Genomic DNA, 27970 nt, shown 5'->3' on the forward strand with positions numbered 1-27970 from the left:
GGGGAGAAAAAAAACCCAAAACAGATTGTATAGTATTTTTTAAATTTTTGTAGTCTTGTATTGGTTCAGGGCTCACTGAAGAATTCACCAGTGGGTCAGTTCAAGCCTGCCCTCACCCCTCCAATATATCACATCTTCAGGTGGCAGCTCAATGACAGAGCCTGTCAATGTATTCTCATCCCTGGCCATGTCTCCTCTAAGCTAGTGCCTGAGAACAGCAGAGGAAGATAATACAGGGCAGAATACATTGACTGGCTCTATTGTTAAACTGTGAGCATGTGATCGGTCGGAGGAGTGCAGCACTGCTGACATTTTCCAAGTATGGTGAGGGGGTTGGGGGGGGTGCAAAAGCAACCCCTATAACTAGATCACTGATAAACACAAAACGTCAGACCTACAAGGATATGTCCAATAAATTGATTTTATTACCCTCGTTTAGCAGAAAACAGTTAACGTGTCTTCACACGATGACCTATCATATTGTAACAATTTACAAACGTATTACAGAGTTGCTTTATCTTTACATTGATGAATAAAGGTTTATCTAACAGCATCTCCACATTTTTTAGAGTATACAGCAATATCCTATTTTCTAGAGAAAACAAATATCCGCCTGGCAAAGCAATATGTAGTTTAGAAAGTAGGGTGACCCGACTGATATTGCTGGTGTTAATATTTACGGAGTTCATTGGATATGTTGTATTTGTGCAGCGAACATAGGACAGAACTGATAGACCAGCATTTACTGGGAACACTACAAGACAATCCCCATAAACACAAGCGGCATGACCTGTATAAAATTCAATCACACAATTAACATTTGTAGCTTTTCAACACCGTGCAAAATAAATTGGTTTTGTCAGTAACAAATGCACTAGTGCTACCTATGTAACAGTGTCCATAATATGAGTTAGATTATAAGCCGTCTGGCTGTAATTCTTTACGAAAACTGTAGAGACTTGTGGCACATTGGTGCAGGAAAACTGCTTACAGAAGTAGTTGAAAGTTGCTGGAAGCCTCTATGTTCCTGCTTGCCAGGGCTGTCATAACGTGCTGATGGGTCAACTCCTATCCCAGAACTACATTCACAGAGGGTCTGCATTCTTTAAAGGTAGCGAGTTTCATTTTCCCCTACAATCTTACAAGCTTGTTAACAGAATTGTGCTCATTTCTAAAGAGGCATTTAGTTAATATATAAATGAATTCTGCATAAGGCCTCATGTCCACGGGGAAAATCAGGCTCGCCGTGGATTCTTTATGCAGAATCCCGCAGTGTGTTCCTCCTTTTCCGCGAACATGAGGCCTAAAAAGAAGAATTACTCACCTGTGCGGACGCTGCGGATCCTCCCTCCGCCACGGCCGGATCTTCTTTCTGCAGCCCAGCGGACGTGCTCGGCACGCCAGCAGCATGCCGCGCGCATGCGCCAGGCACTATTATTTTTTTCTAAACTCCTGCTCTCCCGCGCCGGAGAGCAGGAATTCAGCTGCGGGTGTGCTGCGGATCCAGACAGCTTCGATAGGCTTCAATAGAAGCCTGCGGGAGACTCTGCACTAAAATGGATAATGCTGCGGGTGATTTCCCGCTCACGCAATCCGCACCTACCTGCGGGTGTCTAATGCATCCCTATGGGGCACGGATCACACGTGCAGGTGATCCACTACGGATTCTAAATGTTATTTTAACCGTGGACATGAGGCCTAATTCTGTTTGTTTTGTGTTTTTGTTTTACATCAAGTGGCTATACACTGGAAGATCACTTTAAGGGATATCTTCTCTGAAGGCCGAGAAAGAATTAAAATAATGGTTATTATAACACTAAAAAGGGGGTTATCAGTTTCATCAGCATGGGCCATCTTAATATCGAATTGATGAGGCGACCCCCTGCCAATCAGCTGATTAAAGAGGCTACTCGTTAATGAGGCTATTGAAGGTTTACACCTGAGCACAATCCTGTAGTACTCAGAACAGCTGCTATAAATATGGCATTGTGAGAAGAGCAGGATTGTGCTCAGATGTAAACGTTGAAGAGGCTGCACTACTTGCACAACTGCCCTGGCCCCTTCAATCCACTGATCAGCGGTCCCAAGTGGCAGACTCCCACCAACCAGAGGTTGATCCTGAGGATAGACCATTAATTTTTAAAATCTGGATAGACCCCCTTTAAAATACATTTTGACTCTTCAAAAAGACTTTCATCTAGAACTCAAGAAACAAATGGACATAGAATTTTAACTCTCACGTGGTACCATGGGGTCTATTTGACACTAGCCTTGTTCTGTACCGCAAGGGTTAATATATCTGTATAGCTTCTGAAGCTTTGCTTTTCTGATACAGAGCTCAAAGTCTCCTCCATGGACAAAGAGGTTATTAAGATGGGCGTTTCATATGCCAGTCTTAAGCTAGCGAAAAATTTATTAAAAAGGTGTACATATTTCAATAAATTTGGTGCATCTCGGGTTGCCCTAGAGGAAAAAAAAAAAACAAAACTAAAGGCTGTTGTGATTTGCACTGAAATTTATGCAATTTTCTATCTTTAGGAATGATAAATATAAGGTGTTGGCCATGCCCCTCTCAGTTAACTGCCTATTTTTCTAACCTCTTTGCAAAATTGGAAAGTTGTGCAGTTGGTCAAAATTTCTAGCGCAGGTTTGGCATGTATCAAAATTTGAAGCATTTTCACAAGATAGAATAGGTGCGAACTGCTTAATAAAGTCCCCCCATAGATTTCAAGCATAGCATGCCGTCTTCTTGTAGCCACCTGCACACTGCAATACACTCACCTGAAAAATGCAATGCGCTCCCATGCTTCTTAGTGTGGCTGCAGGTAGTCATCATGTTAACTTTTAAAATGTACATCTATGCAGGGTATTGTGGCCTTGTATAAGAAAAACAAAGATCCCACCAGTAGAAGAAAAAAAAAAAAAAGGGATCCGCATATTGTTTTGGGCCTAAAAACATGGTGTTGATAAGTGAAGATTCACTTTAAGCATCATTTTTCTGTGTGGCAAGTACAAAACAATGCAGTATGTCTAGTTATTTCAAGGACACGTTTCATTCTGGATGCGGAGTACGACTGAACATCTCAATACTTAGACTCCCAGGTATATTAATACCAGGTTCCCTGTTATTTGTTGCTCCCTTGTGGGTTTGTCCCATAAACCAGTGAAGACAGGGGAGGATGGAATTTAGTTATACTAAGACATCATAGAAGTATGTAACAGACATTATGAACAGTCATATTCCACCAAACTACAGCGGCTACCTCAGACGCACTTCAGTGAAGCAGACAACAAAAGATGCAGTATTGTTAATGGGCCATTACTGTATAAATACTAATGAATAGGAAATTGGAACGGTAACCCAGGACACCGGTCCAAAGGTTACTGCAAGTGTTTGAGCAGGTTAGGCAAAGACAGCAAACATCAGTGATCATAGAATTCCTATGAGCTTCATGGAAGTGAAGACTAGGAAAGTTTCCAATAAGGAAGCATTAGACTTCTGTGCTTGAACCACAGTAGAAGGTAGTAGGCCAGTAGTGGTCGACCCAGCACAGAAGGAGGGCCCTCATATGTAGCCGCTGACTACGTCACTGGGCTGCACATAACATACAAAGGGCCGTACATATGATGATCCTATGCTATCAAGTTATGTCAGGACCACACTGATGTTTACATGCTCTGCAGCCCTATGGACTGAACACAGTACACTGGTAAGAATAGGGACACAGGACAGTACCCAAAGGCCATCATTTGCCGCTCAATGCTTACTAGTTCCTTATCAAAGGAGGAGTGGTTATAGCCAAATCAATATTCTTAGGGAGATTAAAACAAACTATGTCATGTCTGTAATTACCATCTGAAGAGTTAAGTTCTTCTTTAAACCACAAGTCACTTGTCTTGGGAGCTTGAATGTGACTATTGATACAGTAATTGACAGGGGAAAAAAAAAAGTTTGCCACTTTCAGATGAGGCACAAGAAAGAAAGGAAAATAAAAACAGCACGAGCTTTATTGGAGAGGAGAACTCTTCAATGGGATCATAATCCTGGATTCCATCTCCTGTATAAGAGGCACTGAAAAGGTATAAAAGGATTAGTAGAAAACTGTAGTATGACACGAAGCCTGAGAAAGTACAATGATATGTGTGTGTACCAAGATGCTAGATATTTTTTGCCCCATTTACCCTGATGTACTAAAACATTGTTATAAATGAGTTTTCTGAAGGCAGTGACATTATGCCTTTATTCAAATAAATCTAATGATCTTATAAACATGACAACTGATGAACAAGACTTGACATAAATCATTACAAAAATACTGCAAATGGTAGGTGTGTCATGTTTCGCAAAATCTGAGCAGAATAACACATCGCCTTGATTTCCGTATTCAGTAAGGGTGACTTTGCAGTAACACCCTATAAAAAAGGCTAGAAGTAGGAAAGAGCACAGCTTTCCCAATTGTTCCTGATTTACAATAAAATAAAAAATAGCAGTTTAAAGCTCCCCGATATATATACATAGACAGAATAGCCACGTTATTAAAGACACCAGCCCTTTCACAGTTGGAGCTTCCCTGTATGGAAATTAGAGACATGACCCCCGAGTGCAGCATAAAGGTTACTTGAACAAGTTTTGCACAGATCAGATTCAGTGTAAATCCACATAAGAATGGGAAAATTGAGCAATCTGAGAGACTTCTAACAAGGCCTGGTCATCCCTGCTAGACTAGCAGAGGCCAGGATTTCATAAATTGCCAAAAATGGGGAAAGTTCTTGCGCAATGGTGAGGACAGTATACAGAGAATGGTGTGATTGTGGAAAACATCCAGCAAAAGGGGATCCTGTAGATGTAAACAATTTGTTGATGAAAGGGTTCAGAGGAGAATGTAAAGATGAACATGTGGTGCACAGTCAATCAAATGTAGCTAAATACAATGTCGGTGCTCTAAAGCTGAAAAGTTCTGAAAGCCAAAGGAGGTCCAACTCGCTACTACATGGGTGTCTCTAACAAAGTAGCCATTCAGTGGTATATAGGCGACCAAGTGAATATATAAGATTTCATTGAGTCCCCCTACCTGTATAGTAGACACATTCATCCCAGCCATCTTTCTGCCAGGCCGAATTCCTAATATCATCCCTGGATTGCAGATCGGTGTAAGCTGGAATGAAAAGGCAGTGATGGTTAAGAACCTTATTTGGTTTTGAATCAACTACTGTACAATTAATATGGAGTAGTTTGTTGTATTTTCTATCTTAAATCACCTATAAAAAAGGACATCATTCTCATCATGTTACATAGTAGCTGTCATAAGAGCTGTATCACCACCAATTTTCAGAACAATGAGGCCACTGTGGCTCAGAGGGCAGACTTACTGCTTTATGAAGTCCACATGGCCCAATAGGAAAACCCTAAAAACAGCACTGTATAGAAGATTACTTGTCAGATTTCGTTACCAGTACTGAATGGTTTAAAACGTGACCGATGTGGACATCTGTTCTGAAAATCATTACAAGTCCAAGCTTGTAGAACTGATCCATACCCCACCCTACACTCATTTCAGCCAAATTTATCCCTACGTGTATGGGCAGCTTTTGTAATAGGGGGAAAAGTTTGTAAACATAAATTATGTTACTGTTTGGCCCCAGAGTGGTACTGAGGGACTTCATGGCTAGCCATGTGAGCAGGTATGTTAGAGCTGTGACATGGATGTAGCCCAGTACAGTTAGGCTGTAATAGTTGAATTGCCTGCTCTTTATAGTACAAGAAAAAAATATATGTTTTTACCCCACAAATGATGGACCATGTATAGCTGTCCAATCTGCGAGAAAAATCCAGCTACAGCTTCACGACTATCTTGCCGATACCGAATTGCACGAGCCCTGAGAGACAAATAAATGACACAGGTTATACTAAAACAGGTATTTAACAGTTTGCCTGCTAAGGCCATATATCCTACAGCTATGCAGAGTGGCACTTCGGTAGCCAAGGACACACGACATAAGTCTTTGCTTTAAATGGCTATATCTCAGGCTGTATTGCAGATCGCTTTAAACCAAGACCACAAAACTCGAAGAATCAAAATAAGTTCTTTAGCAGCAACGCAGTCTAAGGCCTCTCCCACACAGGCGTTAGCACAAACGCAGCGTTTAGTGCCGCGTGTACTGCAGTTTCAGCAGCACGGAAGCCTGCCTGGAGCTCCGAAGAACAGCGGGAGGGACCTGGATGGCACTGGCTAGGCGAGTATTGCTTTTTTTTTTCCAGCCAAGGAAGCTGTAAAAAAAAAAAAAAAAGGAATACTCACCTAGCCAACGCCATCCAGGTCCCTCCTGCTGTTCTTCGGAGCACCGGGCACTTGTCAGCGCTAACAGAGCAACTTTTGCTGGTAACGGGGTTTGAAGACCCCACCTCCAGCAAGAGATTGCTCTGACTGGCTGAGTCAGAGCCAGCACTGGATGCACAAATCACAGCTATTCATTGAAGGGCTGTGATTGGTTCATCGAGCACTGGCTGTGATTGGCTGAACTAGCGCTCGAAGAACCAATCAGAGCAATCTTGCTAGAGGTGGGGTCTTCAAACCGAGTTACCAGCAAAAGTTGCTCTGTCAGCGCTAAGAGCTGGCCGGAAACCTGCCCAAAGCTCCAGAGAACAGCGGATTGCACCAGCTAGGTGAGTATCGCATTTTTTTTTTTGTTACTGTAGCTAGGGCTTCTGTTTAGCGCTGTCAAAAACACGGTACCAAGTTATACGCGTTTTCAGCAGCACTAAAAGCGCTGCCTATTCATTTCAATGGGTGACGCACATCTGAAAATGGCCAAAAATATCACATGCGTCAAAGACGCTGCATTTTGCTGCTTGTGTGAGAAGCCTCATTGAAATGGATCGGAGCCTTGTACTTCATTTAGCGCAGCGCTGAAAAGGCAGCGCTAAATGCTGTACAAAAACGCCTGTGGAAGTTGATATAGCAAATGTTGAGTTCCAGGTGTAAATGTTAATGTATTTTTAGTATTTCTGTTTGGCAAAATGTTACGTGAAGGTGGACATAGCTGTCACCAAGACAACCGCAATAAGCAGTTTGTTCGTTTTCAAAAAAATCCATAAGGTTTGGGGGTAAACATACTTTTTCAACTGAAAAATTATATTATGTAGTTTGATACTTTAAACTTTCTAGTTTAAAACCAGATTTGTGGCCACTTCAGGTCCGATGTGTTTATGAAGATACGTACATGTAGATATAGGTCTTAGTAGTATATAGAAGACCTGCATGTATGTGAACAGTTTTCTGCTCGGGCCATAATTTTAGCCACCAATATAAACGTTTAGGCATTATTTATGGAAAATTATGCTTTTTTATGCAAAATTGCATGAAGGTGCCTTTGTGTATATAGCCTTTTTGCAATGTACAAGGGGTCCACTTTTAGAAAATACAGTTTGAGGTTTCAGTGAGTTTTTTTAATTTTGTAATTTAGGATTTATCTGCAAATGTCAAGAGTGTGAAAATGGTCTTGGCTACTGGAGATGCAAAATGTCAAAAACCCCTGCTAGCAGAAAAGGTTAAAATATATATTGGTTATTAACATACTACCAATAAGCAGAAGAACAAACAAGTTGTCACACTTTATCATATTTCTATTGTTTTTAGGCTCAGGCTACATTAAGAATAGCACTAGGGAAAGACTATCACCAGAAAACCAATGGGGGTTTATCTGACCAGCTAAAATAGCAGAAGAGGGGTACAGCTTTCTTCATATGATTGACATCAGCAAGCAATGGTGGTCATTTCAATGTTCCTGCTACATTTTTATATTTAAAATATACTATAAAAGACTGTCTTGTTGAAAAGAATGGCGTCACACACTCGAGAACTCCTTATAGGTAAGCAGTTTCAAGTCATGCAATCCCTCTCGACACCACTGACTGCCACATCCAGATTACGTCCTGGTGACAATTTAATACAATGTGTGTAATACTAACTTCAGACTTCATAATACATGGAGATATACAAATTCAGGCTGTAAATCCTCTTACAAGTTTAGCAATAGGAATTATTAATCTAATGTGTCACATCCTTACCAGTGGTTCCCCCATTCAATCATGGTTCCGGGCTGGAAAAGAAAAAAAGCATGTCCCATGGAGCACAATGGAAGTTTCAGGAGGGCAGCACTAATAATTTAATGTAATTAAGGCAGAGGTCTTAAACACAAAAATTACTAGCAGTTGTACATGACATCACATGCTTACTTTAGGAGACAGTCTGCGCACATCAATCATAGCATATTGGTAATGGCAGCCATAAACACATTAAAGCTGCACAGAAAGCTCAGTTGTGCATTGCTGTAGAAATCCCGATATATCCCATGTCCCGGTACACAAACATATGACAAGTGTAAGCAAATACTTTCAACATGCATCTCTACCCAAACTGCACATCATACAAAGCAATAACAGGTTTTCCCGAAAATAGGACATTGTCTTATATTTTTTGCCCCAAAAAGAGGCAGTGTCTTATTTCCAGGGGGTGTCTTAATACTTACCTAGAAGGCAGCGTTCGGGTCCCTCGTGCTGGTCTCAGCGCTGCTGCAGGCTTCCGTGTAGTCCCAAATGCAGACAGAGCATTTCTTCCTGATAGCAGGGCTTGAATACCCTGCTTCAGCATGTGATTGATAAATCGAGCCCTGGCTCTGTTTGGTTCATTAAGTGCCACCTCAGCCGATATGAGCCGGCGCTCAATTAACCAGTCACAGCTATTCAATGAATGGCTATGATTGGTTCATGAAGCACCAACTCAGCCAAATTAGAGCAATCGATTGCTGGAGGTGGGGATTCAAGCTCCGCTACCAGGAAAAATGCTCTGTCAACATTCAGGACTACATGGAGGCCTGCAGCAGCGTCAAAGACCAGTGCGAGGGACCCGAACGCTGTCTCCTCGGCGAGTATTGCTTCCCCCCCCCCCCCCCTTCATGTAGTGTAGCTAGGGCTTATTTTATTTTTTTTTTGGGGGGGGGGGGGGGGGTGTCTTATATTTCAAGCCCCTCCTCCTGAAAATCAAGGTAGGGCTCATTTTCGGGGAAACACAGCATCTGATGTCCTTTAAATCAAAAGTGCAGCACAAAAAAAAGTGAATGTAAAGCTTATACAGCACACAAGGTATTAGCTATACATGGCATGCCAAATCATAGTGGGAAAATAGGCATTGCATCTTGGGAAAAAAAGGAATGAAAATCCCAAGACAAATGTCTATCCACACCTACAACAGGTCCAATAAGTGTTAGGCCATTGGGCGGTAAGAGCTGCACAACCTCCACAATAGACACCAAGCAGAGGTTGCATTGGCAGCCCTGTGTCTGCAGTCCTCAGCTATTGGAGGTACAATACTATCTTTAGGCGATGTGGATTGCTTATTTGCCAAAAGCTAATATTGGACACAGCTTCAATGAAACCGCATACAGTTGCTAAAATAAAAGCCCCAACTGTACAGTTCTGGACATTTTATAGATTCAGTTAAATGCCTTCTCCTATAAGCAGTGGATTCTGCTGCTCTGTGAGGCACTGGGGGCCAAGTCCAAATGTTCTTGTGACTTCTAGAGGTCTCCATACACATCAGATAACAGCCATCCAAACCCGGCTATTTTGGTGGGACCAGCCAAGTCTCGTATGTGTATGGCGGCCTCCAGACTTCCCGCCGACAGATGTTAGGGGAAAGAAAGATCAGGAATTTTGAATTTCACCACCCCTTCCTCTTGTTCTCGCTGGAGATAAGCCGCCAGAGATACCTGGCCACAGTTTTCTCCACCCTTCCTAACCTAAACACTTGGCTGAACCAGCGTACAGTGAATTTGGGAGGAAAAGTTGTTCATTGAAAAAGCGTTTAGCCGATAGCTGTTAAAGGCGAAAATCCAAAAGATGCCTTCACATACCTTGGTAATGGGCACAAGGCAACTAATTTCAAATGCAGTTTATGTTCATCTTAACCCTTTCCAGTCCAATGTCGGGCCTGCCCCGACATCATCATTTTCCTCCACAGCTCCGATGTCGGGGCAGGCCTGACACTGCAGTGCAGGAGTGGATCTGCACCCGATCGTCAGGCACATCGGGGGCAGATGCACTCCTTTACTGGTCGTCATCGAGGACCCCCGAGGAGAAGGCAGAAAGGGTTTTTAACCCTTTCTGCCCACTTCTTTATACATTACATAGCGCTCAATTAGCGCTATGCAATGCATAGATTCCGGCCGGCGATCATGTGACCGCCGGTGTTACCTGACCCCCGGCGGTCACATGAACGCCGAGCCGGGAGCCTGCACCGTGCAAGGACCTGCTTACCTGACCAGCGTCTTGTGCATTCTCCTTCTGTCTCCCGACCCGGCGATCATGTGACCGCCAGGTGTCACCTGACCCCAGCGGTCACATGATCGCCGAGCCGGGAGGCAGAAGGAGAATGCACAAGACGCCGGTCAGGTAAACAGGTCCCTCCCTGCACCCTCCTGAACTCTGTCAGATCAGGAGGGTGCAGGGAAAATGTATTTTTTCTCACCCATTCTCCCAGCTCCAATTTATTTGGAGCTGGGGAGAATGGGTGAGAAAAAATAAATGGATTGGAAAGGGTTAATGTGTAAATATTTGTAGGCCACCATTTTATGCATAATCTCCAGGTATGCTAAAGGTTTTCTATCTTAATAGGGTAATCTAGGAAATTAACAAAATGAAGGAAACCATTGAGAAATCATTGGTTTCACAGTTCTGCGCTTTTAATCACTCGCTCACCGCACGATTTAATCGCCTATGTGAAACAACCTTTACTGAAACGAGAGGCCTTTTGGATAGTCGCTGTGTGAACTAGATGTCCAGCGGCCTTAAATTAATGGTCTGATTTGTCCTATTAGTATTAATCTGGTGACTTAACTCTCAAACATCTATTAGATCTGTTGGTTATAGAAGTCATAGAACAAATTTGGTTATTGGCGGTAAATTTTGTTCCTTTTTTGGTTTATTTATTTACATTTTTAAAAAATGTTCATTTTGTGAGAACATATATTATGAATAAGAACTCTGTTCGAAACATGTAAGCGCAATTTTGGAAGATGTATTTATGAAGTTTACATAAAACAGTTTTTATGCTGGAATCTACAAAATGCAGGAGTTTTGTATCTATTGCTGTTCAGTGTAGCTGCACCTGTCTGTGTACCCAGTGGAGCTGCATGAGGATGGGTTGATGAGACTAGAGATTGAGGAGGCGGAGCCCAATACCACACTGTTCACTGCTGTGAGGCTGACAAGAATGAAAAGTTCTGTGATAAGCCCCACCCCCTTCTCGGGTCTCATCCACACATTCTAGTAACATTCTAGAGACACCCTCCTTTTTATGTTTTGAGCATGCTCTGAGAGCAGGCCAATGCTCTGACTGTTCAAGAATGCCAGGATAATGTCTTAACCCCTTAAGCACCAGGCTGTTTTGTACCTTAAGGACCAGACACGTTAGTTATTTGACCCATGTGGTGGTTTAACTGCCCTATTTCTTTTTCCTTCTGCTACCAAAATTAATTTTGATGCATTTTTTCCCCCATGACATACAGGGCTATTTTTTTAAATCTTCTTCACTGACTCTTTAGTTGGATTTTTTTCAACATTTATAGTTTTCTTTTCAAATTAACATATTTACGCTAAAATAAAGTACTGGAACGGGTTCCCCCTTCTGTTTTGGACGTTTTGATATATAATATGTATGGTTTTGGATTTCAGGGCACATACGGCAACAGTTTTGGTTGGTGTCAGCTTTGAGTTATTTTCTTTTTTATGCATTTTTATTTTATTCTATAATTTTGTTTTACTTCTTCATGTAACTATTTTTTACCATTTATGTCCCCCAGCAGTCACATTTTTTTCTCCTTTATTACACACTTGTCCACTGTAGCTTGGGCCATCCATAGGAGCCCCAGTTACAGGGTAAGGTTGGGTTCACACGGGATGGATTTCCAGCGGAATGGCCGCACCGAAATTGCGCTGGAAACGCGCAGCCTAAAAACCCTGTTGCATTTTGCCGTGGATTTTGGGGCGGTTTCGCAGTCGCCATTTCGCTGCAGCGAAAAAAAGAATTGACATGCTGCATCTTGTTTTCTGTGCCGCATGTCCGTTTCCACAGGGCTTGACTACAACAGATTGGCAGCAGCGGGTGGACGAGACTGTGCTGGCTAATCCCGAGATAAGGAGCTGCGTGCGGAATTGCCGTGCGGACAATCAGCATGGAAATACCATGGCAAATCCGTCCCATGTCAACCCAGCCTAAAACATCCCGCCCCCCCCCCCCCCCCAAAATGAAAATGGTCACTGGCAAAGCTCATCAGGGTCTGCTAGGGCCCTGCAGCTCTGCTGTGCAAGGAAAAAATAAATAAATAAAAATAATAATAATACTTCCACTTCTTGGTGCTTAATGAGAGCTAAGTACCAAGGAAAGGAAAAGGCGTAAGTGGTTAAAAACCACAGGTTCACAGCTGTGGCTAACAGCTGACAACCCGACCTGCTTCTGCTCAATTGCAGGATCTTTAATCCCAAGCCATATTTTTACTAATCACCCAGGATTAAAGCCCCGGACCAAGTGCCGTATATTTACTGCACTTGGTCCTTAAGGGGGTTAAGCATGTTCTCCAGTTGTACATTATTACTGGAGCACACCCCATGGAGCCTACTCGGATTGTCCTGGCTGTGCTCCATCCAAAAGCAGGGTTGAAAGCAAATCATTAAGATGGGAGTGCCCAGTACAAAACAGCTTATGCAGTTTATTCTGAATGGACAGTTGTGCAGAAAACGGATGCAGGAACTGCAAGGATGCATTTTGTAAAGTATAAAGCCAGTTCTCCGTGTGATGATTATTTCTGGTGTGATCTGGCTGCTCTGTACTCTGCAGCCTAGAATCAAGGCGATGAAGGAGCTCTTTCCTTCGACAGGCAGTTGATGATTACATCAGCTGGATCATGAGCACTGTGTACTCCAGCAGGTCACATGATTCATTCTATGATGCAATGGATTACTCTGGGAGTAATCCAACAAACCAAAACTGAATGTGCCGTAGGATGGGCTTCTCATAGGCTCAAGATGGCAGGCATTTTGTTTATTTCCTAGACCGCCCCTTTTAAGAACTACAAATGACTGGGTGCAAATGAAATCTCAATGGTCTGGCAATTCAACCACCCATCTAGATCATGGCACGCTGCTTCCGTGCCATGTGATACGATCACATTTTCATCACAATGGTCAGGTATCAGCACATGCAAAACAATATTTTCAGTACAAGTAGCAAGTAGTCATGTAAACAACAAATCGCCAAAGTGTACACAGTGGGAAAGCAGAGGAACGACGGTCATTGGGACAACTGTTGGATGCTTAAGCAACCGACAGCTGTCGAGTGGAAAGGTATCTTTAGTGTACATGGCTTGGAAATATGCAAGCTATAAAGATGGGACAAAGAAAAAACAAAAAACAAACAAAAAAAAAAAAAAAAAGTACACCAATAGGACCTGCACCATGTAGGAGAATGCTACTGATTACAATTCCCGTTAATGCAAAAGCAGAACTACTTTAGTACCAAAAAGGATTCTACGTTGCCTACGTCGAGAATCTTCAAAAATATGCAGTAAAACATAAACAAAGTATTGTGATGCACGTACTATAATGACATTGTTAGTACTGTCCTCCACGCCATCACTATACAATTCAGTAACACATAAGGCATATAATCATGCTGAATCAAAACTTACCCTAAGTTGGTAGGATCTTAGTTCATAAATATTGGGCCCTTCTCTAGGGTTGGGCTCATTCCAGAAGCTGAATTCAAGTAGCAGCTGGTTTTTACGGGACAGCAACATATTGCCCCGTTCTTTGCGGAACTCGGTGAATTCCTGAATCCACGAACAAAAACAAAATAAATAAATGTACAATATCGAAGAACTTCTTTGTAAAGATGACCCTGTAGATAACATTCTAATCATATTCGGTAAAATCTGTTTTTTTTTTTGTTTTCTTTGGGGGGGGGGGGGGGGGGGGGGAGTTAAATCGCTCAAACACGGTTTATGGGTGAATGGGGAAGAATAGTGATGCATATAGTGCTACAAATGAAACTGCAAAAATAATCCTAGTGCAAACTAGAACCTCTTCGTTAAAATACACTGGGTCTCACTTGGCAAAAGTGTCTGATGGGAAGACCTTCCTTGTTACCTATAGCAACCGGAGTAAATTCCATTACTTAAACTGTTTTAGAAAGCTACATTGGGATTGGCTGCTATGGACAATAAGAAAGGCTTTCCTGTCAGTCAGTTTTGATAAGCGAGACCCAATATTAGAAACTTCTAATAAAAGGTAAATCTACTGTAGCAGTTTAGGATTCCTTGATTAGTTTGGAAGCTGTTGTGAGGACTTACCTTGTTTTTCCTAAGTTTATTCATCACCTCCGTGAGTGCTGGATAGCCTCCTTCATACCGCCACAAGTGAACTGTGACAGGACAAGACTCAAATCAGCATGTGATCTATAGAAGTAGGTCATCTAGCTGTGCTGTAAATGTCAAGAAAGGCACCTACCTGCCTGATCTTGTTCTCCATACCAGGTATTCCAAGTGCCCACCAGTGTACAGGGGTATTCCTCTCCGGCATGAACCTTTGGCAGTACCTCCTCACTTAAAGATTAAAGGGGTTCTGTCATTACAATCTGTATTTTTTTCTCTCCAATAAATCTGCCCTGCCTGCACAGGCTGTGGTAAATAACACATACAAAACGTTTTTTTCAGAAGTAGTACTTACCTAGGCTCCATTTTTCACCTCCATGCTCTGTTTACATCTTCAGCCCCTCCTGCTAGAAGGTCATCTCCCAGCACCCCTTGCTGTGCTGACCACTTCCGCCCTCACAGAGCTACTTCCGCCCAATTCATGGCAGTGAATAGAGCTGTGCCTACTACACCAAACACAGTGTACTAAATCCTGCTAGTGCTTCAGTCTGTCTCTCTCTCTGAACACTCAAGGTTTTCCAAGAGCTATCAGATCTTGTTTGCTATCTCACAGTAGTCACTTCACATGGCAAAAACAAAAAATACATGTGTTTCTCTTTTCCCCTCTGACTTTCCATATGCAATGTATATATATGTGTATGTATATATATATATATATATATATATATATATAGCTTAGGGACTGACATTACCTTTTAAAATTCTTTATTTTTACAAGGCCAAGAGATTTTTTACATGGGACTGAAGCATAGACGGCGATTACAAACTACCAGTAGAGCAGGAGAAACTTTATTTTCCTATTGGCTAATAGAAATGTATTCTACCTGACAACAAAGTCAGGGATACATTAGCCTGCGAGTGCGCAAGCGCTAGAGCTCTGTCTAGCCCGTGCACTCGCGGCTCTGTCTCTCTTCTTCTCATGTGAGCGCGCTCGTGACGACGCATCACATGCAGTGGCGCTGAAGTCTCGCGCATGCGCGCGATATCAATCTCCCGGGAATTCGGCGCTTGCGGCCAGTGCAGTGAGCGCTACGTCACTAGTGACGTATGCGTACATTGCCCTTCAGGAAGAAGAATGTAGCTCAATGTACGCTACATCACCGGATGCAGCTAAATCGGGTAGCTGCATGGCACGTGACACCAAGTAATAGAAGTTTCAGGAGAAGCTGGGACAGTGAAAGAAGAGGTAAGCAGGCTGCCTGGGGAACAATAGGTAAGTATATAATTTTTTTGTTTTTAACGACAGAACCCCTTTAAGGTGACAGGATTATAGTGCAGCATGTACAACTTATCATGAATTCCAAGCCTAGCTCTTCATCAATGTATGTAACCTAGGTGCATATATCATAGGAGGCAAAGTCTGGTACATCCATGTAAAACTTCTATTTATTGATGCAAAATTAAAATATCCATGAAAGGTTCAAATGAGCATAGGGAACGCTACAAATTTCAAAACAGAGTGGTTTTTTATCATAGCATTAAAGGGGTTTTCTAAACCCCCTCCACCCTTCCTTCCGAAATTCTGAAAGATCGTTTTTGTACTTCAGACCCACTGGAGCTCTAGTGCCAATATATCCAGTATGCTTCTCTATTGGAGAGAGAGTGCTTCCAGTTCCCTCCGTCGGTCGGATTCCAGACTTTCGCAATTCCTCCTGAATTGGAAAGTATCTAATGATCCATGGTGGACTTCCAACAAAAGGCTCATCTGCACCTGATATATGAAGGGCACCCTTCTCCATACTGCAATATGCTCTACAATACAAGCTTGAAGTCTGCAAGTGGTGCATCCCATATACATTTCATTACACGTCCTGCAGCTCTAACAGATGACATGCGATGGATCAAAAGTGATAAAACCATTTTAAAATTCAGTTGAATGCTTAATAGTTGGGAGATTTGCAAACATGGCATCAGACCTGCAGCCCTCATTCTGCTCCTTTGAAACTTCTCTTTATTGAGGCAAAATTTTGAAATATCCATAGAAGTTTTATACAGATGTGCTGGACTTTGTCTAAAGTGGTTCACGCTAAAACTAGAAGAAAAAAAAACAAAAAAAAACCACAACTTACCAGAGCTTGTTGTAGGCATCAAGATATTCTGGTTTTACATTGTGAACTGCAACAACAAAGGAAAGAGCACCCAATGGAAAAGTAGACAATGCAATCAAATGACGTTATATGTCAAAAGCATGCGATGTGTGATCTGACACCAGAGTCACTAAATCTTACTTTTTTTTTTTTTTTTTTTTTAAACATGTAGTAATGTTGATTTTTAAATTCAGCGATCAAAAGCAGTCGCCTACATTTCTTTACTCAGATGCCAAAAGACATCTAAGTGTTTTTACTGTTAGCATGAGCCCTTTTATTTCACTTATCTTTCAGGTTCCATTTCCAAGATACAGCTCGTGCTGCACCTACACCCTGGGACGCACAAGCACACACAGACACTATTACCAAGAACAAACAGCTAGAAGTGAGTCCTGAAAACACAAGGAGCTTTAATATCGATGGCCATAGAGATGAGCGAACGTACTCGTTTCGAGTAATTACTCGATCAAGCACCGCGATTTTCGAGTACTTCACTACTCGGGTGAAAAGATTCGGGGGGGGGGGCAGCAGCGGGGAAGAGGGGGGAGCCCTCTCTCTCTCCCCCTCTCCCCCACACTCCCCGCTGCAACCCCCCACTCACCCACGGCGCCCCCGAATCTTTTCGCCCGAGTACGGAAGTACTCGAAAATCGCGGCGCTCGGGCGAAAAAGGGGCGTGGCCGAGTAGGTTCGCTCATCTCTAATGGCCGATCATTTGATGGAAGGAGCTGCAGTGTTCAGACCAGCACTACAGCCTTTCCATTGTTTAGCAGGCACAGCTCTGAACATTTTGTTGTGGCTCTGCCTGATCCTGCTGCTTACTGCAGGTCAGTTCTGGTCAAGTAAACAGGGCCAGGCTTCAGTACCAGACATAGCGGTACAAAGTGTACACAGCTGTGCCTGCTAAACAATGCAGAGGTTGCAGCACCTCCGGAGTGCCACAGCCCCGTCAATCAGCTGATCAGTGCAGGGGCTGAAAACAGGACCCTCACTGTTCTGATGACGATAGCCCATCTTCAGGATCAGCCACAGATATTAAAGTCCAGGAAAACCCATTTAACATTGTTCTCATTACTACTGTACCAAGTTTCATCACAATCCATCCTCTATGCTAAAGCTGTCGATGCCTTCCTCCATAATCAGGTACAATTTATCAGCCTACTTGTACTTCCTCCTCAGTCCTTCCAATGCAGTTTATCTATTATTCCTGCATACTACAGTTAGACGCCTGATCTGCACAGCCATTCACAGCTCAGACTTGCTCATGGCGGGGTTAGGGAAAATTGTCTGTTATTGTTAATTACACACTATATATTTTATATCATAAATGTTATTATTTTCTTTTCATTTTTTTTGTAAACAGCTTCCCTAAGGCCTCATGTCCACGGGAAAAAGAAGAATTAAAATCCGCAGCGGATTTTAACTCTTCTCCCGCGCGCGGATCCGCACCCCATAGGGATGCATTGACCACCCGCGGGTAGATAAATACCCGCGGATCGTCAATAAAAGTGATTTTAAAAAAAATGGAGCATGAAAAAATCTGGACCATGCTCCATTTTCATGCGGGTCTCCCGCGGGCTTCTATTGAAGCCTATGGAAGCCGTCCGGATCCGCGGGACACAAAAATCATATTTTACTCACCCGCTCCGGTTCTTCTCTTCTCCGCGGCGCCATCTTCTCTCAGCCGCGGCCGGATCATTTTGCTTCGGCCTGGCGCATGCGCGAGGCACGTCACCGACGTCATCGTGCACATCCGCCGAGCCGAAGAATGAAGATCCGGCCGCGACGAGAGAAGATGACGCCGCCGCGAAGAGAAGAAACGGATCGGATCGGAGGTAAGTTTATTCTCATTTATTTGCATTTTCAGCCCTCATGTCCGCGGGGCAGGAGGGACCCGCTGCAGATTCTACATGTAGAATCTGCAGCGGATCTGATTTTCCCCGTGGACATGAGGCCTAAGGCCCAGTGCCCACAGATGGATTATCGCTGCAGAATTCGGCCAGACGTGCGCCACAAATTCCGCAGCAATGTCCGTCCATAGATGTGTTATGTTAAAAGATTCTCTCCTGCCAACGAGCGGAAATCAACTGCGATTTTTCAAAGAAAAAAATTTGCAGACAGCTTCCATTGCAGTCAGTCAATGAAAGTCGTCCGTCTCACAATACTTCCACGGTGAGCATTGCGGAAGTATCTCAGAAATCTGTCATAGCCCAGGGCCACCGCATCATGCGCTGCACTGCGCATGCACGACGGCTCGCCAGTCGAGACACTCACGACGCATCTGGACGGGCGAGTATATGGTCTCTGGGGGGCACCGGGTCCGATTCCACTGCAATATTTTGCAGTTGGAATCAGACCTGGCTGAAGGCCTCCCTCACATGGGCATTAGCAGAAATGCAACATTTTTTTTAACGCTGCCTTTACTACGGTTTCAGCATCTTTAGCATGCATTTTGCCAGTGTTTTGGCTGTGTTTTCAGGATGCTGAGAAAAAAAAAAAAAAGTAGTACTCACCTAGCAAGTGCCGTCGGGGTCCCTGCTGCTGCTCTTCAAAGCTCCAGGCAGGCTGCTGGGTACTTGTCAGCACTGATGGACCATCTATTGCTGTTGACAGAGATTGAAATACCCGGCTCCTGCAAGAGATTACCCCGATTGGTTCAGGAGCGCTGACTCAATCCCCGTCACCAATAATAGATGGTCCATTAGCGCTGACAAGTGCCTAGTGGCCTGCCCTGGAGCAGCGGCAGGGACCCGGACGGCACTTGCTAGGTGAGTATTACTGTCTTTTTTTTAGTTAGTGCAGCTAATGCTTGCATTTAGCACTGCCAAAAACATGGTACCAAGTTGTGCCACGTTTTCAGCAGCACCGAAACCGCTGCCCATTTATTTCAATGGGAAACACAGGACTGAAAACGCCCAAAGATAGATCATGGATCGCTGTCAAAGCACAGCGTTGAAGATGCTTGTGTGAGCAGCCCCATTGAAATTAATGGGAGCATTGTACAGCGTTTAGCGCAGTGCTGAAAAGACAACGCTAAACACTGTACAAAAACGTCTGGATATTCTTGCCTTACTTGACAGGTCCTAAGGCCTCCATCACACAAATACAAGTTTATAGTGTGTACAGAGATGACATGAAGAAAGGTAGCTTCACATAAAGCTGTGGTGCTTACACTGTATTTTGTAGAGGTTGCTGGTCTCTCTCTTAGCCAGTAGATTCGAATGAGCATCTTTACGGGGATCTACTTTACGAACAAACAGAGTTTTCAACCAGCTGTCTTCTCTGGCTTTCGAGCTGGAGGCAGAGAAGCCCCTGTGAAGACAAATAATCAGGTCAGACTCTAGAATTATATTATCTTGCTTAAATTCTTTATTTATGTAGTTTGGGGAGGGTTAAGAAAAGAGCATGGTTCTAAGCAAGAACAATCGCCGAATCTTCCCTCCTCTCCCTGAAATGGATTCCTGGACCCAAGTCACCCTAAACAAGTCAAAGAAGGTAAGAAGATTGGAGTAGGACCGCACCAGGTCCCCCAGAAGAGACTATCCAGACACCACTGGACCAGATGGGACACTCCATACCTTCTCAATCAACTTGCCCGTTTCTCATTATTGTAATTTCTTTTGGAACTTTTTCATTGATACGTTCGGCTACGCTAGAATTATATTATCTCTCATGGCCACAAGTTTTGTAATACTATTACTTCATTCTCCTATGCCAAGCACAATAGTTTTCATTTAAGCTCTACCTCGTACTAGAGGCATTCTTTAATCCTATGCTGCCTCCAGTTCTCGAACAGAGATACACTCATTGCAAAAAGAATTAAAAACTTCCTCCCCTAGAAGGAGTTGTTGGAGTCAAATTAAACTTTCTCTGTGTGATTGTCCTGTTGATATCAGTAAGGGATTACAATATCAGAGCAAAAGGATCATTTATAATGGAAAACTGAACACATGAAGGGAGGCTCTAGTACCCTGTTGTACCGCCTCTAGCTTGGATACAAGATGTGATACAGGTGGGCATGGAGGCTCTAGTACCCTGTTGTACCGCCTCTAGCTTGGATACAAGACGTGATACAGGTGAACATGGAGGCTCTAGTACCCTGCTGTACTGCCTCTAGCTTGGATACAAGATGTGATACAGGTGGGCATGGAGGCTCTAGTACCCTGTTGTACCGCCTCTAGCTTGGATACAAGACGTGATACAGGTGACCATGGAGGCTCTAGTACCCTGCTGTACTGCCTCTAGCTTGGATACAAGATGTGATACGGGTGGGCATGGAGGCTCTAGTACCCTGTTGTACCGCCTCTAGCTTGGATACAAGACGTGACACAGGCGACCCAGCAGACCACAGAAGTGTGACAATGTTGTGGAGACGTTCTTGTGACTCCCCGTGTGTGGAAAATGCCTCTTGGAAGCCGCCATGAAAGGGAAAACATGTGGCTGCAGGATCTCCTGAACATATCACCGAGTTGTCATTGTCCCGCCTACCACTACTAGGGATGACAGGCTGCCATATATGATGCCCCCCCCCCCAACCAATCACACCAGCAGGGGGCAGTGTGCTAATCCACAAAGGCAGGATTGAGATGCTTACCCCTAGGTATTCAGACATAAACATGACCCTTGTCAGTGTCCAAACTAAACCTGGATTTGTTGCTGAAGACAACCTGATTCTACTCAGATGTACTCCAGTTTCATTGCTCACGAAACCAGTGCAAATGGGTGGGTGGGTATCAAGGGAAGTACACTTAATGGCCACCATGAGGCCAAATGTGTTTCAGCCAAGTGTCTGGAAATGGTTCTGACAGACACAGGGGCTTTTAAAGGGTAAAAAGTGAGGCGAGAGGGAGGGGTGGCACATTCTGCAGAGGGACATCGGTACATGCAGTCTGAGGAGAATCTAACGCTCCTCTATATGTATACATATTTTAACCACTACTTCATAAAATTTTCTATGTGAACAACATGTAAACACTCATACCAAGTTAACTTGGGCGAAGCCTGGTATATCAGCTAGTAACACAAAAAAATGTATCAGCTTGGTAGCTTTCAAAATACATTTAATCCTCTCATGGAATATATTTTTTTTATCATGCTAAATAATTAGTGTGATGTTATGTAGTACGGGTTGGTATGGATGGGGCAACACCAATTAGTTTTGTTTACTTTCAGTACTCAAAAAAAGCAAACCTGGGTGTAATTTCAAAGCCAATTAGGTCATCAGCCCAGTCTGCCATCTTGAATTTCGCCAGTTGAACTTAATTAACAAGTCCGATCCGCCAAAACCAGGGGATCAAATTGATCAGAGATGTGATCTCTGATCACGGGCAAAACCACATTGGTGCAATGTTTTTCTTCTCTACGGCAGATCACCTCTTGTAGATAAGTAAGTGCTCAGATTTTCACTCCTTTTCTGTGCAAAATAAAACAGAGCACTGTATGTGACAATCAGAGCAAATATGCTCTCCGATTGATAAGGTGGGGCTGATAACATGAAGACAATGTTACCACTACCATAGGATAAGGGAACAGAAAAGAGAATTACTGATTGTTCTCTGCTGCCTGCTTATCCACCACTGCCCCCTGTTCTGTCCATAGAATATGACAGCTATAAATTCAGTATTCCCACTCTAACGTCAAACAGCTGTAGATCTGGTTAGATTGCAGCTACAGACACATTTTGGTCTCATTTTAAAGCTGATTGTTCAACAGGAAAGAGACATTATAGTTTTGGAAGAACAGACTTCCTTGCATGTCAAACAGTTCGGGGTAATCAGTAGGAGGGTTAATAACACCAAAATACGTTTCTATGCCCATTATTGTTTAAGGACAAAGAAGCTTCTGGCAGGACAGCAAACGACTACTTGAACCACAAACAATACGCAAAACATCTTGGTAATTTGGAAACTTTACGACAGAAAGTATGCAAATATTAGACATTTAGTATGAAGTCTATTTTATTGATGTAGTCAATAATTATCGAGAGAGGACTTTGAATGATCTTATAATCATTATAGTAAACTAATATTTGACTGTCAACCTTGCATGACTGCGTGGCTTTACCAGGGTCATGAATGTGGGGGGGGGGGGGGGGGGGACAGATCCCTATTGCGCTAGCTTTAGCCCGTATTTACATGAGCGATAGCAGTCCAAGACACTCAGACAGATATCGCACTTGCAAACCTATAATTTTGTGTTTTGTGAGAAGAATGCATAGCTGCACATGATTTTCCTACATGTTAACGCTTTCCAATCCAATGTCGGGCCTGCCCCGACATCATCATTTCCCTCCACAGCTCTGATGTCGGGACAGGCCTGACACTGCAGTGCAGGAGTGGATCTGCACCCGATCGTCAGACACATCAGGTACAGATGCACTCCTGCACTGTTCCTCATCAAGCAACCCCGAGGAGAAGGCAGAAAGGGTTTTTAACCCTTTCTGCCTTCTCCTTTACATATTACATAGCGCTCAATTAGTGCTATGTAATGCACAGAGATTCCGGCTGGCGATCATGTGACCGCTGTTGTCACCTGACCCCCAGCGGTCACATTAACGCCGAGCCGGGAGCGTGCACCGTGGGGGGGCCTGCTTACCTGTCCGGCGTCTTCCGCATGCCTCCCAGCCCGGCGATCATATGACCGCTGGGTGCCACCTGACCCCAGCAGTCACATGATCGCCGAGCCGGGAAGCAGAAGGGAGAATGCGGAAGACGCTGGACAGGTAAGCACGTCCCTCCACAGTGCAGTGAGCACCTGCACCCTCTTGAACTCTGTCAGATCAGGAGGGTGCAGGGAAAATGTATTTTTTCTCATCCATCCTCCCCAGCTCCAATTTATTTGGAACTAGGGAGAATGGATGAGAAAAAAATAAATGGATTGGAAAGGGTTAAAATTGCATGTTTTAATAGGAAAGTTTTTTTTTTCTTTTTACCTTTTAAACAATAGCAGTGCACCTGCGTGGGGGAAGAGAAAAATCGCATGTGCAAGCGAGTGCGATCCAATTTTTTTCTTTCTCCCATAGAGAATGGATTATACGCACATGCTGCGATTTTTTTCAACTCCCTCGGTTTGGAAAAAGAATAAATAAATAAAGCCACTCAAAGTGTATAAACACATTAAATAATGCGACCTCTGTGCATATCGCCATAGGACAGAACTGGTGCAAGGAAATCGCCTGTGTAAATACGGCCTTAGACTCCACAATATTGGAACCCCAGCTTACAATGTATATAGAATCTATTTGAAGGGTTTATAGGCAGGGTCAGGGCCAGCATGGGGTAAAGTGGGGGTGCAAAACTGGGCAATTACCTGGGGCTTCCCATCCCCAAATGGAGCCACCCAGCTTCAGCAACGGTGTTCAGCTGCCAGTCCATGGAAGTGAGTGGGTGCGTGGCTGAGAGGTAGTGACAGCGTGTAGAGTCATGGGTACCAGGTCTATAAACTAGCACCAATGTACTGCGCTCTATGGGCTCATGAATACAGGCATGTTTGTATACACATGACAGCTAATCATTGACCTTAATGATGTTGGGCCATACTAGGGCCGGTGATTGGCTGCAGCAGCCAAGTGTATATATGGGCAGACCACCGCTACAGTCACACAGACAATGCCTTTCAGGTAGGAGCAGAGCGATGGCACAGGAGCAGCAGGGGGTTAGGCCAGCGAACATAACTTATTTTATCACATTCCCTGCATTTAGAAAAAAGGGATATCACGGCGGTCCCGAGTGAAGCACTGCAGTATATAGTATGAGCGATCCAACAATTGCTTGTTCACGTCTTCTATGGGGACTTAAAAATAAATATATATTTAAATATAAGTAATTTAAAACTTAACGCCCCTTCTCAGTCATCACAAAAAAAAAGAAAGTAAAAACCATTAAACACATCTGTAAATGTTTAAATTTATTAAAATCTCACAAATACTCCTGAATGCAATCAGAAAAAAAAAGTTACAGGCAGAAGGGCTTATTTGGTCAGTCTGGCTCCTTCAGGTTGCCCAGCCAGTCCTGAGAGGCTCCGGTATCAGAGAGCAAACACATTACCCTGCGGCGGTTCTGGGGAGAGCGCGGCACGGGGATTACTCACACTGCGATTAACCTCATCCAGAAATAGTCATTTAGTACAGCGATGGAGGATCTACTAGTTATCAGCCAGTAAGACCAGTCCACAAGCCAGTTTAGTAACTAGTAATCAGAGCCCCTGTGGACAGCAGTAGACAGCTAATAATGGCTTTTAGGGGCCGCAAAATAGTGACGGGCTGTATGTTATACTGTTCTGGGAAAATCTGATTACAGGATATTGCAGACGGAAGGAACAAGTTGGGTATATGTCACAAGGCGGAAATACTGCGGATTAGAAGAACATCTTGTGAAGAATTGCACCCAGACCTTGCAGAATAGACATGCAGGGCAGATACTAAACCTACAAGGTGGTAACTTATACTGCACATTTCCAGGGTGGGTTCTACCTCCGCACCAACGGATGAGGATTGCATGTGGATTCTGCAGCACTTCCGTATCAGAATCAGTTGTGAATCCACAGCCGATTTTAGCCTGATCTGCGGGCCTCTACCCCCTGATCCTGCTGTACCCCGAGCACCACTGCCGCTGGGCATTGATGCCACTTCTGCATCACCAGACCCGTGGAGGTGCTCTGGGTAGAGCAGGATCAGGAGGTAGAGGCCCACAGATCAGGCTGAAATCGGCTGTGGATTCACAACTGATTTCTAATCGAAACTTGCACAATCGCATGGATCGACGGGGCTTCCGATGCGGAAGCATTTTTGCATACCTGTGTGAGCAAACCTTAAAGGGCAGGTTCATACTGCATTATGGCTGCCATTGAGTAGCGCAGTCAGCTCTATTTTGTCCTTTAAGAAGGATTTGCACTTCTGGCCTCTGTTGGCCTCATGTCCACGAGCGGATCGGATTCCACATGCAGGACCACGCAGCAGAATTTGACCCTGCCTGCAACCAAGGACACTGCGATTCTTCTACTTACCCGTCGCAGTCTGCATGCGGATGTGTGCAGAAGCACCATCCAGCGCGCCACCACACATGCACAGCGGAGGGGTTTTTTTTTTTAAAACGCCTGTTTTCCCGCAGAAGCCGTCCGTGCGGGGTCCGAACTGAAATGGAGCATTCTGGGAATTTTGTTTTTTTCATGACTAAAAAGTCTGCAAATCAAATCGGCACGCTTTATTTCATTTGCGGACACCCATGTACCGCTACGGGCGGCTTGATTGGTGGATCTTCTGCACGGGTGACCCGTACGGATTTCACAAATCACATCTGCAGGTGGACATTGGGCCTAAAATCTGTGGTTCCAAAACTATTTGGTGAACTCCTCTAGGGGCTCCTACCCACTTGGGTTACTTTACGCGATTCTCAATGGGACTTTCTAATGTTAAAACGCATCGCACAAAAGTCGCAGAGCACAAACTTGTGATGCGTTTTCACCCTTAGAAAGTCCGATTGACATTCGCGTTAAAAAACCCGCATGTTCCTCTTCTACATATTTTACGGCAATGTGCGGTTTACAGGATGCAGTAAATAGAGGCCGCCATAATGATGGAACGGCTCAGGCACATTGGTGCGGTTGGGTTCAGTGCTCCTGCTCCGCGGTGGAGAGGGGGGAATAGCACCAAGTGCCCGGATGGCGCCATCATGTGATAGAACCGAACAGACCCCATTGCCTATAGTGGCAGGTTTGGTTTCCGGCGTTCTGCAGCATGCTGGACTATCTCACCCGGTTTGTAATGGAATACAACAGAGGTTCAGGATGGAACCCTCCACTAGGCAGACCCCATTATAGTCAATAGGGGTCCGTCTGGCGCTGTTCAGTTCCATCCAGAAACGGAACAGGAAAGTGAAACCCCAGCGAGGCGTGACCCCACCTGAATACGCATCCGTCGTCTGAAGGGATTGTTGTGGTGGCGAGCAAATTAGTGTCTGCAAACCCCATGCAGATGAGTTGGACAGGCGCAGAACCTTCTGCACCAGTGCCGTTGTGTGACGCCTCCGCATTGCACAAGCCTGTACCGATGTGCTAGTAGGCGACGACTGGCAGAGAACAGCCCGGCCGACAACACTGGACGTGGCCACCATTTAAAGAGGACTGTTTATTCAAAACTGCTAGCAGCCATTTAGTCTGTAGCAGCCCCCCATGTGCGGGCAAGGACGATGCTGGATTTGGACGGCTGCCGTGTGAATGAATGTATTTCCCTCCTGAGAGGACGAGCGGCTCCAGGAAAACAGATGGATTGTAGTTGGAGTCATTATTGATACTTTGTGGACCTTTCTACAGACCATAGAAATGAGCCCAGTAATGGTATATATACACACACACACACACACATATACATATATATATATATATATAGGGGACAGCCACTATACATGAGCCCAGTAATGGTATATACATACATATACAGAGGGGACAGCCACTATATATGAGCCCAGTAATGGTATATACATACATATACAGAGGGGACAGCCACTATATATGAGCCCAGTAATGGTATATACATACATATATAGAGGGGGCAGCCACTATATATGAGCCCAGTAATGGCATATACCTATATAGAGGGGGCAGCCACTATATAGGAGCCCAGTAATGGTATATACCTATATAGAGGGGGCAGCCACTATATATGAGCCCAGTAATGGCATATACCTATATAGAGGGGACAGCCACTATATATGGCATGTAACTATACGCAGGGCATGGACACTATTCGTATACACACACGCCCCCTCTACTGCAGCCCAGCAGCGCCCCCCGGTGGCGTCCCGCACATGTAAGCAGCCGCCATATGTCGGTGACCTTGAGCTGTCCGCATCACACATGGCGGCTCACACCCCACGGGACACACAGGGAGACCCTCACCCTCCGCCGGGCTCCAGCCGGAGTCCTCCCAGTCCCCCACACCGCCGCAGCGCTCTGTAGCACTTGGACGGAGCGCACACACATAGCCGGGGGCGGCAGTGCCAGGGGCTGCCAGCGCCGCGTGTGTCCTCACCTCACCAGCAGAGCGCTCGGCCTGCAGGCCTGCATCTTCACTGCCGTCCTCAGTGCCGCGGACATGGCTCTGTTCGCCATCTTGTACAAACTACTGCGCTGCCAGTGAACGTCAGGGAGCGGAGGAGGAGCAGCGCTGTAGTACTGGCACACGCCGCCAGGTGGGGACCTGTTGTCTTGGAAAAATCCTTCTTAGGAGTGAACTATAATACTACCACTAGGGGGCGCGTGTGCGGCCTCACCTGGCAGGGATGAAGGCGGGAATTACTTCATGCGGTTTTTAGACCTGACAAGTCATTACTCAGGATGGAAATGGCCATAGTTTATTACAATCTATTCACACGTTACCCATCTGCTGATATAGAGGTGTAACCG

General features: G+C 44.4%; 1 protein-coding gene across 1 annotated transcript; it reads right to left on the reverse strand.

Moving 5' to 3' along the window:
* Positions 1 to 407: 407 nt before the first annotated feature.
* NIPSNAP2 (nipsnap homolog 2) lies at positions 408 to 27745 on the reverse strand. Its single transcript, XM_066576342.1, has 10 exons — positions 27597 to 27745; positions 19743 to 19882; positions 16554 to 16599; positions 14561 to 14655; positions 14404 to 14474; positions 13744 to 13884; positions 8069 to 8100; positions 5783 to 5877; positions 5073 to 5156; positions 408 to 4072 (listed from the first exon to the last, which is right to left on the reverse strand). Exons 1-10 carry the CDS (start codon positions 27674 to 27676, stop codon positions 4008 to 4010), a joined length of 849 nt encoding a protein of 282 aa, XP_066432439.1. The 5' UTR covers positions 27677 to 27745; the 3' UTR covers positions 408 to 4007.
* Positions 27746 to 27970: the final 225 nt, after the last annotated feature.

This window comes from Eleutherodactylus coqui, chromosome 1, assembly GCF_035609145.1.
Source record: "Eleutherodactylus coqui strain aEleCoq1 chromosome 1, aEleCoq1.hap1, whole genome shotgun sequence".
NCBI lineage: Eukaryota > Metazoa > Chordata > Amphibia > Anura > Eleutherodactylidae > Eleutherodactylus > Eleutherodactylus coqui.

Coding starts and splice junctions, on each gene's coding strand:
- NIPSNAP2 (XM_066576342.1), bottom strand. CDS start 27,676: ATGGCGAACAGAGCCATGTCCGCGGCACTGAGGACGGCAGTGAAGATG. Junction 14,656..16,553: donor GATGCCTACAACAAGCTCTG/GTAAGTTGTGGT, acceptor TTAATCTTTAAG/TGAGGAGGTACTGCCAAAGG. Junction 13,885..14,403: donor ATAAACTTAGGAAAAACAAG/GTAAGTCCTCAC, acceptor TCGTGGATTCAG/GAATTCACCGAGTTCCGCAA.